This window comes from Panthera leo, chromosome B2 (genome assembly GCF_018350215.1).
Source record: "Panthera leo isolate Ple1 chromosome B2, P.leo_Ple1_pat1.1, whole genome shotgun sequence".
Lineage (NCBI taxonomy): Eukaryota > Metazoa > Chordata > Mammalia > Carnivora > Felidae > Panthera > Panthera leo.
Window position 1 is genome coordinate 96,575,907 of NC_056683.1, and position 16,371 is coordinate 96,592,277.

General features: G+C 42.6%; 1 protein-coding gene across 7 annotated transcripts in view; it reads right to left on the reverse strand.

The window, feature by feature from the left end:
• The window catches only part of SCML4 (Scm polycomb group protein like 4), a 114,559-nt gene that overhangs the window by 75,413 nt on the left and 22,775 nt on the right, over window positions 1–16,371 (reverse strand). For 2 of the 7 annotated variants that reach the window (XM_042939492.1, XM_042939491.1), the window contains exons 1-2: window positions 8,515–10,743; window positions 6,468–6,548 (exon numbers count right to left, since the gene is read on the reverse strand). The exons of 3 other annotated variants lie outside the window; for them this stretch is intronic. Coding sequence is in view for 1 of the 4 variants with exons in the window: in XM_042939487.1 (XP_042795421.1) it covers window positions 3,554–3,590 (37 nt within the window). In the remaining 3 variants the exon portion in view is untranslated. Of the gene's footprint in view, window positions 1–3,553; window positions 3,806–6,467; window positions 6,549–8,514; window positions 10,744–16,371 lie in introns of those variants that run through there. 2 more of the 7 variants (XM_042939487.1, XM_042939490.1) reach the window with 2 other exon arrangements.

Genomic DNA, 16,371 nt, shown 5'->3' on the forward strand with positions numbered 1-16,371 from the left:
GCCCCTTGTCTACACAGGTTTAGATCTCTAAACTCCCTGTTGAGTAAAACTGGCAGAGTCAATCAGTAAAGAGGCAACAAGCCCTTGTCCAGTTCAGTTTCTTACTTACATAGACAGAAAAGCAAGAGGAGTGCCAGCTCCCCCGTGTCCCTTGTCTCACAGGACGACACAGAAACAAAAGGGGCCAGATGACTGCAGTATGAAAGGTGTAGCCAAGGAGCGGGCTCAGAGTCTGTAGCTGTACTCTGAAGGAGAGCCAAGCAAAAGCCCCACAGCTCATCGGCACCCAGGAGGCAATGAGAAACTGTCCAACAACAGCCTCCTGGGCAGTTAGGGACCAGGAAGCGGCTCCATGCTCCAAGAGGGATTCTGCCTGGATTCACGAGGATTCTGCCAGGACTTAGATCGTGTGTGGTCACGCCTTGCCTGAGTGGCCTATGTGGAGATGTGCGAAGTCTCCAAGGTGCCATGATGGAGCCATGGCACCCCCGCTTTGAGAGGTCCCCTCCCGCTTTGAGAGGTCCACCACTTACTAGGGGAGAAGAGATACATGTACAATATCGGGCAGGAGCACAGCTCTGAAGCAACGCATATCCTCAGGATGAGGACGAAGAGCCCAGAACGTTCGGAGAAAAGAGGTCCTGTGGGGCTGAGGTTCTTGGGGGTCACAGGATGATGAAGGGAAAGCCAGAGCTTGGGGCCTGCCAGCTCCTCTCCACCCCCCTCGCCAGGTCTTTGCAGCGGGCACTCCCTGAGGGATCTGTGCACCCTCCCCCTTTGCTACTGACCTTAGGGGACATGCAAGCCAAAGGGCTCCCCTGTGTGCAGCCCCTGCAGTTTATCCCCATCGCCTGGCTCATTCCAGAAGGCTTTCAGGGGCTTGAGCGGAATAATAAAAGTGGCCTGCTTCCAATCTGAATGAAAGGTAGAAGAGAACTCATGGTAAGTCAATCACAAAGGTTCTCCTCGGCCACCTCTACTTTGGGGCCTCCAGTCACGGTTTTTCTCTAAGGCTGGCGTCAGGGAAGGGGTGTTGGCTGACCTTTGCTCAGCTTTTCAAGAGAGCTCTATCGCTAGCCTCTCTTCAAAAAGCATCAGCTTCTGCCTGGAATGAGAAGACGTTCCCCTTGCTAGATGAAAAGGAATCACCTTCAAAGACTAGTGTGACTCTCAAGGAGGTGGTTTCCCAAAGGGTCCTCCCCTACCCCTCTGCCTGGACAGAAAGTTTCTATTCTGTCTCCCCCTCTGTGGCTGTGACTGAACAATTTCGACCACAGCACCCCCAACATGACATTCCACTTATTTGTGACTTTGTCCATCTCTCCCAATATACTTGAGCTACTTGAAGGAAATGCTATGTCTTGATCAATGTATTCTGGCTATTTCCGTGTCTGGCACATCTTAGGGATTTGACAAATGTTTATCGAATGAATGAATGAATGAGTGGCAACCCAAGCCCTCTTCTCTGACTTCTCTCACTCCCCAGCACTGAGGCAGCAGGATCCAGCCCAAGGCGCTTGGCTCCACCAGGCTCGGCCCGTGGGTGATAACCGCTTTCTAACGAGGCCACGCCAGCAAGACATAGTGTGCCACATGCTGCCAAGATGGGCCTTCATCTATTTCACCTCTATTATCTTCCCCCAAAACTCTGTGACATAAGCGTTATTGCCCTTGGTTTACGGATGAGGCTCTGAAGCCCAAGGAGCTCGCGTGAGATTGCCCATCCGTGAGCAGAACTCAGATTCCACCCCAAGGCTCCTTGCACAAATCCCTACCACTGCCTGCCAGGGTCAGCCCCGGAGAGCAGGTAAGGAGCCGGCAATGGGGCTGGTTAGGGGGACAGGAGGGAAACCTGACCCTCCAAGCCACATCGCCATGTCTTCCATAAAGAAATGGCACCGATACTACACGAATGGCTAGGTGGCTAAGACAACCCAGCCACCTGCTGAGCCCACGATGACTGGAGGGAGAGAAGAGCACATGTGTTTAATCAGCACCTACGACGTACAGACTGACCCCAGTTTTTTAAATGTTTATTTATTTGTTTTCAGAGGGTGGCAAGGGGCAGACAGAGAGAGGGAGAGAGGGAGAGGGCTCTGTGCAGAGAGCGCACAACCTGATGTGGGGCTCGATCTCACAAACCGTGAGATCATGACCTGAGCCCAAATCGAGAGTCGGAGGCTCAACCGACTGAGTCACCCAGGCGCCCCTAGACCAACCCGCATGTTTGTCAAGGCTTGTTAAAGGGTAGCTGTGGGCAGCAATAGGACAGCACTGGCTGGAAGACACTTGTCTCTGCTAGGAGCTGGAGCCAGCGGCTTCCTGTCAGTGGCAGAACTCACACCCAACAGTGTAAGGAAAGGCACTTTTTAGGGCAGCTACAAGTATTTCTTTCTTTTTTCGCAAACCACTACTTCCTGTTTTGTTCTCTCTTTGCACTTCACATTGAGTTTTGAGAAAGCACTCGTGGTTTGGTGTTCTGGTTGTTTCTAGTTCGGTCTTTATCTACAAGGCAAACTCTCTTTTCAAAATGATTTTCTGTAATATAAACCAACTGTAGGCCTAGGTTCCTTTCAAATAGTTTGCTAAGAAACATTCTTAAAGCTTTAACAATAAAACAATAAGATTCAAATAGCACAAATCACAACTCTCCAAGTCAATGCCTCGTGGTGGGAATCCATTCACCAGTCTTGGGGATTTGTGAATTCCCCAAGGCTTCTTGAGGCAGTAACCTTTCCGTGGCAGACATTTTCCCGCAAATTTCCCGGCACAAAGTTGTTCACACTGAAGGGTAGCAATGGGTAACAATAATATCTTCCTTATGATGCTCTCCACAAAACATTAAGTGTCTAAGACACATTGTTAGCGCTATGTAATGAATGTAGCAACTTGACTTTGCCTTCAAAGAACTCACTGTCTAAGAAAGTTGCACACTTTGGACCCATGTATGTAAGATAAGTCCTCAGCAGAAAACAAATATGGAAACAACCCAGGACCCGACACCCCCACCTCTTGTGCAAGTCAAAGAGAGAGAGATGCCTTTTAGAGATGAAAGACAGCAAACACAGATAACCTGAAACTGATTTTATTCCTCAGTGTTTGGTAAATGAGAGCTTTGCTTCCTCAATGGACAGGAGCACGTTTCTGTGGTTGAGGGGTCACGGAGGCAAGCAGGTGATCCAGGGCCAGTAAGTAGGGATCAGGAGAGTCAGCTTCGAATCACAGAAGGAAGGAAGCAGAGTGGCAGCGTGACTCTCGGGCATCAGTGTCCTGGTCACACAGCCAGGCTCCCATGAAGATCCGATGAGAAAACGACCATGAGAACCCCTCATAATCTGCAAAGCCCTGTGCGACATAAATTACTGCTGTTGCCAGACAAGTAATTCTTTTCTTGGGTTCCCTCTGCAAAGAAGAGGTTGCCAATAAGAACTCTATTTCCCGACCAACCTGTTTGCGGGGTCCCCAAAGACAGCACACAACGAAAGCGTTCGTTTTTATCTAGCGCGCTGAAAAAGGACACCCAAATGTGTCTGGAGAACACCACACTCCTCACCTCTTCCCACAGGGCATCGTAGAGCGCTGTCTCCCATCTAGATTATACCCGCTTCCTGGTGTGAGGCCGCTGCTGACACTGTGGCATTGGGAGGTTCTACAGCTCTCTAGAAAGCCATGAGGCGGAGAGGTGGGGTGGATCACCACACCACCTGCACATGTAGTCGTCACAGGCTGATTCACTCTCCCCACTTATTTCACAAAGAAAAACCCCAGGGTCTTCAAATATTAGGAGTGCGAACTATCAGCACGTCTGTGAAGAGAAGGGAGGGCTGGAACAAGGGAACTTTCCCCAGATGGTTTTTCTTTAACTTAAAGGGAGGAAAACAAAATGCGGTCTCCTAATTTGCTTCTGACCACCCAGGATCACAAAGACTTCTCAATTGTCCTGTTAAGTGTGGTCACAGCATCATCCCATCCCGGGCATGGTAAGCAGGTCACTGCTTCTCTGACCAGCGTCCCCCAAAGGCTACACTTATACAGACTGGTGGCCCCATGGGCTTCCTGGAACTACAAGACCAGGGTCAAAAAGCAACTTCTTGGGTCCTCAGAAAGGAAACGCTGGCCAGAAATGGACTCTTCCCACCTGTCTCATCCCTTGCATCATCTGACAAATATTTTCAGGGCACCTACTGTGTGCCAGGCTCTGTGCAGAGACCATAGGGGACATGGAGATGAGCCCAGGAAGATCCCGTTCCCAGACACTCTCAGGAGGAGGGAAGGAAAGCAGAGCATACAGGTCGCCAGGTGTCCTTGACTTCCAGCCTTTCCTCATTTACAAACTGCCCCCCCACACACAGACACAGGCCTGTGCACACACCTGTGACCCCTTCCAGGGGGGGTCCCACTGGCATGTGGTACGGCTGAATCCTCCACGCCTGTGCTGTTAGCACACAGCTTCTCAGTCTCAGTCTCCCAGGATGGCTCTGAGCCCAGTGACACTCGCAGGTCACTCAAGCAGGTGAAGCGGTCACAGCACACCGTCCAGACAAGGTGGTAGGCAGTGACCACAAAGACAGATCGCTGTGGGCCAGGCCTGCCAGCCCGTGGCAAAACAGCCAAGTTTATCTCTCAGGTCTTCCCTGAGCAAGCCCTTCTCCCCACAGAGCACCCCAGCCTTGGGACACAGCCCCTCGTCAGCTGTTTCCCTCACACTTGCATCCCCTTGGCTCCCTCCAGCGCAGTCTCTGGTAGACACGGTTGTGCACAGGGTCCTGCTGAAGGACCAACAAAGCAACCAATAGCAGATGAATGAATAAATGAACTAATAAAGCAGATATGCATGCATATGTTACTTTGTTGAATTCTCACTGCAAGTTTTTAAGGCGAGTGTTGCTAGGTACCCCCATTATACAGACAAAGAGTCTGTCAAATCTACACTGTTGATGACTCAGAAAAGCTCCGTGTCTTGTCAGAGGTCACACAGCTAATGCGCAGTCCGGCCTGTCTCCGCAGGCACCTGGGATGGCCTGGTTATTAACAGGATGCTGAGCCCCAAGGAGTGTCCTCTCCCAAGGCTTTTCTTTCTGGCCCGGAGATACTGCCTTTTGAAAGCTGACTCCTGCAGACTAGAAGCCTTGCACACAGCCCGAGACAAGTCAGTGAGGTTATTACCACCATATCTGGGCTGGGCGAAAGCTTCTGGGACCTCTTGTGGCCTTGCACACAGTGAATCCTCAGCAAATATGATTTGATTGACTCATAAAAGGAAAGGGAGGGAAGAGTGCATTATAACAATGCAATTGTGGTCTTCCACTTCTTGGTTGCTAAAGGAAAGGTCAAAAAAGGAAAAAGAGAACCACTCTTTTGTCTTGCTCCTCTCCAGTGGCTTAGCAGTCAGCAAACAGGGGCTTCCTGGATAACTTTCCAAATCCTCTCCCCTTCTCAAAGGTCTCCTGAGGCCATATAACAACAGTTAAATCAATTCTTAATTAGCGTTCAAAGTTTACCTTTTGAAAAATCCGCATCTATATGAATATTTATTGAACGCTTACAAGGTGCAACGCATTTGTGTCAGGCCCTGGAGACACAAAGGGGCATCAGGACACGATGCAAACAGAAAAACGCTTGCAGCCGGCAGCATGCCTAATCTAGGACAAGCCTTTCATACTGGCAGAAAGAAGGCAGGAAGAAAAGTCTCAGCAGAAGTCAAAACACAGAAGGAGCTGACAGTCACAAAAAGCACTAAAGAATACAGGGATGTGTCGTTTGTTGGGTTAATTTTTATTTTTCAGACTAGGCAGAACAAGGACAGAATTAGCCTACTGCTCAAAATAGACTGGGGAGTACTCAAGTGGCAGTGACATGCCAGAAACTATTTGTTTCTATCGGTTTAGGACAGAAAAGCAAAGGATCTCAAACTGGAAGCAGTGGAACACAGCACAGAGAGGGGAGGCAGGGATATTGATAAACTGCTGATCACTCCAATGAGCTCAAATCTCTTCCGGCTCAGACAAAACATCCCCTTGGGTGCTGCAGGAGTTTACAAAGAGGGTCTCAGAGCTGTGGTTGGAAATTTTCAAGAATCATAGATGGGAGAGCAGGACTGAAAGAGCGGAGGGGCATAGTGCATCCCACATTTCAAAACAGGTTGGATTCTGGATGTGGAAATTAGTAAGCTCTTATAAAAGAAAGTGGCAATCACTAATATTGGAACATTGGCTTTCTAAGAGCAAATCCCCTCGAAGTTTAAGGCTTCACCTAGCTAGATGTACTTGTGAAAGGGGGTAGAAATTAGGTTGGAAATCAGAGGAATGCTATAACCATGGCCTGTGTTGGTTGCCACAGGTATTTGGCAAAATTTCCCAAGAATATCTCATGGATCAGTTAGTTAACAGGATAATGCTTTTGGGTACAATCATAACTAAAGATATACCACCCAGGCCCCAAGTTGCATGATTAATGGTAACACCAACCTACTGGTTGTCTCTAATGGTACACCACAGCCTCCAGTTATATTCTCCCTGGTGACATGGATGAAGATTTAGAAGACAGACCTATCAAATAAGCAGATGACACACGTCTAGGAGGGACACTGATGCCACAGGTTACAGAATTAAGGTTCAAAATGTTTTACTCAGATGGACCAACTCAAGCAAATGAAAGCTTAAAAGGATAAAATAGCTACTATCTTGCTCACAGATATACCAGGAGAGACCTGACAGGAAAGGTTTCCTGTGGGGAAAAGATCTAGGAATTTTAGTTAATAACAAGTCTTATTTAGGCTATGGGGTGGCCCATTTTATCAAAAACCTCATAGCAATATAAATTGCATAGTGTCCAGATCAAGGGAAACAATACCCCTGTCGTCTGCAGAACAGCCGGAGTTTTACACCTGTTTCTGGGACGAGAATTAAAAGAAATATTGCATCCAAAAGGGGAGAGATTGGGGCATATGGAGACTTCCCTTTGTGGAGCAGAAGTAACTAAGGACGTTTAGCCTGGAGGAGAGACAGATTATCCCGTGTGGCATTGCAAGGCAGAAGCAGGATACCGTATGCAGCCTCATCCACGGTGCCGGAGATCCCCATCTCCTGGGTACTGCATTCTCACCCTGAGCCAAGAATCCCCATCTCCTGGGTACTGCATTCTCACCCTGAGCCAAGAATCCCCATCTCCTGGGTACTGCATTCTCACCCTGAGCCAAGAATCCCCATCTCCTGGGTACTGCATTCTCACCCTGAGCCAAGAATTTAAATTGTTTATCAAAGGGATGATAACTCAGAACTCAAGAACTGAATGAGATACTATGTTACAGCCAGTGACTATTTACTTATTCTGCAGACCAGGAAGCGCCTGCATGCACATGAAACAGAGCAAGTAAGTGGGAAGCCTACTGGGCAAACAAGCACAACCCAAGCCGAATAACTGCAAGAGAAAACACTTGGATTGCTCCTGGCTGCTCCTAGGATTGTGTTTTTCTCCTTGGGAATCAGAATCCCGTTCTTTCTGCTTTCGGCTCTTCTGGCACTTATTTATAGGTTGCATTGCACCTCTCTATCTGGGACAAATTCCAAATCCTAAGAAGCCCAATGAAGTAAGGACATTAGAGCCTATTAAAATAAGAAGGTTGGCGTAGGAAAAGAGGAATATTTTATCCATCTCAAACATCAATCCCTTTTTACTATGGTCTTCTTATCAGTCTCTTGTTGTGCTATATTTCATAGTAGATTTTCAAGAAATATCTTTGCTATGGGACCTGAAGAGTAGAGGTAGTCAATCAAGATCGAACCAAAATGTGATCATAGCAGAGTGGTTGCACAAAGAGGGTGCTCAGTAGATGCTTATTGAGTTGGTTTGCGTGGGATTGGATTGAATTGAACAGATTTAAATTGAAGCGCTCAGGATGAGGCATTTAATAAGCCTTCATCTAATTGAGCTGGATGGCAAAGTAAATCATGGTAAATCCACATCCTACAATATGGTGCAGTCTTCAGAAAGACTAATTCCCTGGTCCCAGAGCAGGCCAAAGGGGCACATTCAGGCTTCTCTCTGTGTGCTCATAGGGAAATGTCTTCAGGATTTATTGTTCCATTAGAAAACAACAATACAGGGGCCCCTGGGTGGCTCAGTCTGTTAGGTGTCTGACTTTGGCTCAGGTCATGATCTCACGGTTCATGAGTTCAAGCCCCACATTGGGCCCTGTGCTGACAGCTCAGAGCCTGGAGCCTGTTTCCGATTCTGTCTCCCTCTCTCTCTCTGCCCCTCCCCTGCTGTGTGCGCTCTCTCTCTCTCTCAGATAAATATTTTTTAAAAATTAAAAAAAAAAAGAAAACAACTCTACAAGTAGCCAAAGGGCATGTACACTTATCTCAGTTGTTTATTATCTGAATATATACCAGAAAAAGAAAAAAAAAAAAGGCACACATTTTTCAGAGCGTACTTTGTTTGGTTTACTGATTAAAATCTACTTGAGTACATCAGATTGTTGAATACTTAACACTTTATGCTTTGATAACTTACTGAGTAGTGTATTAGCCTCCTAGTGCTACTGTAACAAATCACCACAAATGTGGTGGATTAAAACAACAAAAATTTATTCTCTCACAAGCGAAGAGTCTAGAAGTCTGAGATCAAAGTTTCAAGCAAGGTTGATTCCTTCTTGGGGCCATGAAGGAGAATCTGAGAATCTGTTTCATGCATCTTTCTATTCTGGTGGTTCTGGTGGTTGACAGAAATCCTTGCCATTCCTGGCTAGTAGTCCAACATCACCCCAAACTCCTCCTCCATTGTCACCTGGCCTTTATCCCTCTTCGGTGTCTTTGTATCTCCACATGGCCTCCTTATAATGACAGTAGTCATTGGACTTAGGGCCCACCCTAATCCATTATGACTTCATGTTAACTAGTTACATCTACAAAGATCGTATTTCCAAATAAAGACACATTCTGGGGTTCCAGATGGACACTATTCATCCAGTACAAGAGGTATACAGCAACCTTTCAATTAGGGGAAATACTGCCTTTTATCTTATCAGCTCTGGTGGTGTGTTAAGTCAGATATGATTTTCTGTAGAAGTCTTTGCTATCATTGAAAGGCATTTTTTGTCCTACATCCTCTGGGAAGATGAAAATCTGATAGCCCTTCTTGTAATATTACTATATTTTTTTTATTCCCGGGCTGATTTGTGCAAATGAAGCTTTCCATTTAAATTTATATTTTCCAAATTAAAAACATTTGTTTTAATTGAAGTATAATTTATACACAGTGAAATGCACAGGTCTTACGGATACAGCTAAATGAGTTTTGATAAACATATATATGCTAATGTAACCCCCACCCTAATCACAATAGAGATTATTTTCATCACCCTAGAAAGTTCCTTTACGCCTCCTTCCAGTCAACACCCCTCCTTCAAAGGCAACCACTGTTCTGATTGCTATCACCATACATTAGTTTTCTCTGTTCTTGAACTTCGCAAACTGGAATCATGCAATTTGTGCTCTTTTGCAGCTGGCTTTATTAGTTCATAAACCTATTTTTACATATACCGTAAGTTTATTTTTACAGCTAAGTAGTATCCCACCAGATGACTATACCACAGTCTGTTAATCCATTTACCTGTTGATAGCCTTTTGGAGTGTTTCCAATTTTCAGCAATTTTGAATCAATCTGCTAAGAACATTCATGTACAAGTCTTTTGCAGACATATGTTTTCATTTTCTGGAGTAAACCCCTGGAAGTGGGATTGTTGGGTCACACGCTAGGTTTCGGTTTAACTTTATAAGGAAATGCTGAGCAATTTCCCAGGGATGCTGGCGCGGTCGTTCATTTTCGCCATTCCAACCTGGTAGAATTTAATTTGCATTTCCTAGATGAGTAAAGACATTGAACGCCTCTTTATGTGTATATTGGCCATTCATGTATCTTCTGTTTAAAGTGCCTGTTCAAGTCCTTTCCCTGAATATTATTAATATTTATTATGTTTGCCTTTTTTTTAGTATTGAACTGTAGAAGTTCTTAATGTGTTTTGGATACAATTCCTTTGTCAAATATATATATACTACAAAACACTGTGTGGCTTGCCTATTCATTCTCTAAATAGTGTCTTCTAACAAGCAGAAGGGTGTTTCTGTTTTTTTGTTTTTTATGAAGTCCAATACAGCAAATTTTTGTTTTATGATTTTCGGTTTTTGTGTCCTCTCCAAGATTTTTTTTTCTCACCCCTGCTTATAGTTTAAAGTCTATGATTTATTTCAAATTAATTACTGTGTTTGGTGTGAGATACAGGTCAGGATTCCTTCTTCCCACATATAGATATTCAGTCCCCCAACACAATTTGTTGAAAAGACTTTTCTCTCTCCATTGAATTGCTTTCGTGACTTTTTCAAAATCAACCATGTGAATTTTAGTTTACTTCTGGACTATTTATTCTATTTCATTGACATATGTGTCTATCTTTATGTTAATACCAACTCTTATGGTTACTATAACTTTATAGTAAAATTAGGTAATGTGAGTCCTCTTGCTTTCCCTTTTTCATGATTACTTCATAATTTTCATTTGAGTTTCCATGTAAGTGCCAAAAACCCGCTGACAGCCAATTTGGGGAGAATTGAAATTTGAGTCTTACAGTCCATACGCATAGTACATTTCTCTGTCTACTTATGACTTTGGTTTCTTTCAGAAATGTTTTGTAGTTTTTGGTGTAGATATCATGCACACATTTTGTTAAATTTATTACTAAGTGTATTTTGTTTTTTGATGCTATTGGAATGGCATTTTTTCTTTATTTTCCAATTGTTGCTTTTATATAGAAATACATTGACTTTGTCTCCTGCTACTAAACTACTTCTAAATGACCGGATCTAGTGAGACATTTTGTACACATCTTCAGATTTTCTATATACACAAACTGATCTGTGAATTAAAAATTGCATTTTTTTCTTTCCAATGTTTTTACCTTTCAATTTTTCTTAATTTCTGTTTCTTGCATTGCTATAGTGGCTTGAACCTCTGGGACAATGATGAACATAAATGATGAAAGAGAACATCCTGGCTTGGTCCTGTTCTTAGGGGAAAATTTTCCGATAAGTATGGTATTTATCTTTAGGCATATACAAGATGCCCTTTATCAGGTTGAGAAAATCTCTTCTATTTTTAGTTTCCTAACAGTTGTTGTTTTGTTTTATTTTGTTGTCATGAATGGACATTGAATTTTGTAAAATTCTTTGTCTCCATCTATTGAGATGATCAAATAATTCCTATCTTTTATTCTGTTTTGAGGAATATTGGTTTCTAATGTTCTTTTCTTATATACCTTTGTCAAGGTTGGAGACAGGATTATGATGGATGACTTCAAAAAACAAAATGGAAGTGTTCTCTTCTATTTTCTCAAAGAACTTGTGTGAGACTGGTATTATTTCTGAATTAAATATTTGATAGAATTCACCAAGAAAGTCATCTAAGTATGAAGTTCTATTAGTGGGAAGGTTTTTAGTTATAAATTCAATTTATTTAAAACATAGAGAACTATTTTGGTTTTCTATTTCATCTTGCAACAGATTTGATACAGTTGTATTTTTCAAAGAATTTGTTGAATCTATTAGCATAAATTGTTCATAAAACTTCCTTATTATCATTTTAATATTTTAATATCTGTAGAGATGTCCTCTCTCCATTCCTCTACTGATAATTTGCATTTTTCTTTCTTTTTCTTAATCAATCTTGCTAGACAGTATCAATTTTATTAATCTTTCAAAGGATCAACTTTTGGTTTTACTATTTTTATTAATCTTTTTAAAGGATCAACTTTTGGTTTTGCTAATATTTCTCTACTCTGTTTTTTGGTCCACTGATTTTTGCTTTTGACTTGACTGCTTCCTTCATTCTACTTACTGTGGGTTTAATTTGCTCTTCTTTTTCTAGCTTCTTAAGGTGGAAGTTTAAGTAATTGATTTTAGACCTTTTTTCTTTTTCTAATATGATTGTTTAAAACCATAATTCCTGGGGCATCTGGGTGGCTCAGTAGGTTAAGCTTCTAACTCCAGCTCAGGTCATGATCTCACGGTTTGTGAGTTCAAGCCCCACATCAGGCTCTCTGCTGTCAGCACAGAGACATATCCGGCTTCATATCCTCTGTCTCCCTCTCTCTCTGCCCCTCCCCGCTCATGCCCTCCCTCTCTCTCAAAACTAAATAAACATGAAAAAAACAATTAAAAAAAAACCCATAAATTCCTCTCCAAGCCCTCCATTAGCCATATCCAACAAGTTTGAGTATGTTAGGTTTTTTTCTTTTAAAAAAAAAAAAATTTTTTTTTTTACATTTATTTATTTTTGAGAGACAGAGAGAGACAGAGTGTGAGCAGGGGAGGGGCAGAGAGAGAGGGAGACACAGAATCTGAAGCAGGCTCCAGGCTCCGAGCTGTCAGCACAGAGCCGGACGCAGGGCTCGAACCCATGAACCACGAGATCATGACCTGAGCCGAAGAAGTCGAACGCTTAACTGACTGAGCCACCCAGGCGCCCCTTTTCTTTTCATTTTCCATCAGTTTAAATATTTTCTAATTTCCCTTATAATCTTTTCTTTAATTCAAGGGTTATTTGGTAGCTTGTTTTTAATTTTCACATATTTGAAATTTTCCCGATATGTTTCTGTTATTGACTTTTAAAACATTCTGTATGTTCTCATTTCTGTGAAATGTATTGGGACTTGTTTCATATACCAGCTTTTGGTCTATCTTGGTGAATGTTCCACGTGTATTTGAAAAGAATGAGTATCCTGCAGTTGTACAATATAGTGTTCTATAAATATTAGGTTAAGCTGGTTGATAGTGCTGTTTAAATTCTGTATATTCTTATAAATTTTTGTCTTAGTTGTTCTAGCAATTACTGAAAGGGTGATATTAAAATTGTAAATCTAATTGTAAATCTAATTGTAAATTGTAAATCTAATTGTATCTAATTGTAAATCTGCCTAACTATAAAATTGTGAATTTGTCTATTTGCCCCTTTAGTTCTTTTTTTTTTTTTAAGTAGGCTTCATACCCAGCAAAACATGGGGCTTGAACTCATGACCCTGAGCTCAGGACCTGAGCTGAGATCAAGAGTCAGATGCTTAACTGATTGAGCCACCTGAGGGCCCTGGTCCCTTTAGTTCTGATGGCTTTTGCTACATGTATTTTGAACTTTGTTATTATGGTGCAAATACATTTAAGTTTTTTTTAAGAGAGGTTTTTTTGTTTGTTTATTTTGAGAGAGAGAGAGAGAAAGAGAGACAACATGCATGCACGTGAGCAAGCAGGGGGAGTGACAGAGAGAGAGGGAGTGAGAATCCCAAGCAGGCTCCATGCTGTTAGTGCAGAGCCCTGTGTGGGGCTCGACCTCACAAACTGTAAGATCATGACCTGAGCCGAAATCAAGAGTTGGACACTCAACCGACTGAGCCTCCCAGGGGCCCCTCACTTACTATTTTAATACCTTCTTGATGATTTGACTCTTTTATCATTATGAGTGCCCTTCTTTATTTCTGATAGAATTGCCCGTCTTTAAGTCTTTGTATGATATTAATATAGTCACTCCGTCTTTCTCACGGTTAATGTTTACATGGTTTCTCTTTCATTGATCTTTTACTTGTAACCTATTTTCGATTTTTACGTTGAAAACGTGTCTCTTGTAGCCAGCACAGTTAAGTTTTTGGTTGTTGTTACGCAGTCTGTCAATTACTGTCTTTAAATTAAAGTGGTTGGTCCATTTGTATTTCATATAATTATTGAAAGAGTTAACTTTGAGCCTACCATTTGGCTATTTGTGTACTACTTGTCTACTTGTAGTACTTGTATACTACTTTTATACTACTTGTGTACTACTTTTATTTCTCTTTTCTTGCCTTCTTTTATATTAATTGAGTCATTTTTTAGAGTTCCACTCCATCCCTGCTTTTGGCTTCTTGGCTATATATCATTGCTTTCTTTCCTAGTTGGTTCAAGTTCATTTATCCATTGTTCTTCAGTCACTATTCTGCTATGAAGCCCATCCAGTGATTTATTTTTTTTTTATGTCTTGTATTTTATTTTTCAGTTCTAGGATTTCAACTTCCACTTGTTTTTATTTTTAGAGTTTCCTTTGCTCTTCTGCAATATCCATCTCTTTTCCTTAAATTATTTACTATATTTGTAATAATTAGTTGGAAGTACTTACCTGATAATTCCAATGCCTGGGCCACCTGTAGACATGTTCCTATTGTCTGAATTTTTCTGGATCATGACTAACATTTCTCTGTTTCTTTACATGTGTCTCTTTTTAAAAACTGTACTCCAGGAATTGTGTATAGAAAAACAGTGGCAAATGGAACACACTTGCTCAGAGTTGAATTGACTTGATGTTGGGCTGCTACTTTGTTCAGATCGGGTTTACCTCTGATTTGCCCAACTCCTAACCAGTGTCCTCTATTCTCTGTTTACTTTTGAATTCAACTCTTACAGGGCCCCCAGAGTCCAAAACCCAGGAGAATGTCTGAAACTGCATGATTTTTCTCTGCCTGTGAGCCCCTCCCCCAGTGGTGCTGTCTTAGCAAAATTCAGAAAGGAAGAGATGAATTTGTGGTCTTTTTGTGTATTTTTTACGTATGTAATTTGTGCCACTTAATGTATGGCTTCAGCAACAAACCCATCTTTCTTTGCCCTATTCTGTGACCCTGGGGTGATTCTACAGACTGCACTTCTCCCTTGCCAGCTGGCTTGATGCTAGACCCTGTCAACAGAGGGCATTGGAAAGACATTGCAAACCTGAAAGAGAAGGAAGGGACGTTTTCTTCCTGCCGTGTTTTGTTTTTCTACCTGGGGGCAAATGGATCAGCGTGCAGGGGCCCTGGCAGTGTTTCCTAGAGAGGGAGGATGGTCCTAGCTTCAGCAGCAGGCAATCTCCAATGTGTGTCAACACACCGTTTCCACAGAGGTCTGAATCTCAGCCTTGCAGGGGCCCCTTCCTCTGAGTCTAAGTTCCTTCATCACTTAGTTTCTGTCAGCTTTAGTACTACTTTCTGCAGTTACTACTTTAGAGTTCTCCTTTACCTCTTTCAGTAGTTAAGCATGTTTTATGTAGTTAGCAATTCTTTACGTGAAATCTTCCTTTTTCAACTTCCTCGTGTGGTTAATGTCTTCTGACTGAACCCGAGGGTCCTTCAGATTCCAATCCCTCCAACCAGCACACGCGGTATATAAAGCCCTGCTGGCTTCTCCTTGTCAGTTCTCTGTCTTTCGCAGGTCTACTCCTCCATTCCAGACCAAAGTCACACTTGCACTGGTCCCCAGACAGCGCTATCTCTGCACACAGTATTCCCAACTCCTGCAATCCCTTCCCTACTTTCCTTACTCACACTCGTCCTTCCAGATGGGCATCTTCAACGGGGAAAAAAAAAACCCACTCCTACATCTACCTACATCCGCCCATTCCCCAGGAAGCTAGCCTGCTACAAAATTAAGTCCTGGCAGAATAGTTTTTTGCTATCCTTGGGAAGGGCTCATTTCTCTCTGGAATATATTTCATCAAGACTTTTTTGCATCTATCACTTTTTGCTAGTCCCATTGAAAAGTATTGTTGCTTCCCATTACCAAAAGTTTTTCAAATCCTTCTATCTCCTAACTAGAAGCAGAAACCTCTAGGTATTCTTTTACATGCAAAGAACATTTCTAGAAGGACACACTGTTACAGTGCTAAGAATTGAGAAATGTGGGAAGGGAGTGAGCACATAAGAGAGAGTGATTCTTACTTTTTACTGTGGTCTTCATTAATTCATTTATTTAGTCTATAACTATTTACTGAGCACTTACTACGTGCCACTATTTCAGGCACTAAGCATATAGTAGAAACAACAAAAAGTCATGGAACTTGCATTCTCTCATAGAACTTACGTTCTAGTAGGGAGAGGCAGGCAACAAATAAATATGTAATAAGCCAGGTGATGATAAATGTAGTAAGACCAAATTAGGTTAAGGGAGCTAAAGCATAATGGCAGTGACAGTGCTATTTTATACTGATGGTCTGGGAAGAGCTCTCTCTTTAAATAATATTTGAACAGTGACCTTTAGGAGCTTGGAGAGTAAGCAGTGGGGATATGCAGGTGAAGGGCATTCCTGGCAGAGAAGAAAGCAAGTACAAGGGCCCTGTGGTGGGTGTGTTAGAAGACAGTAAGGATATGGGTCACAGCATGACTGAGGGGAGGAGGGAGATGAGCTAAGGCAGAGAATAGAGGTCCAGAGCATGAAGTACCTTATAGGCCACTTGTGGTCACTTATGACGGCGGCTTCCTAGGTTCTGTACTAATTTACTAATTTTCATTTTAAAACATGAATATGTGTGTGTGGCAACTGGGTGTCTCAG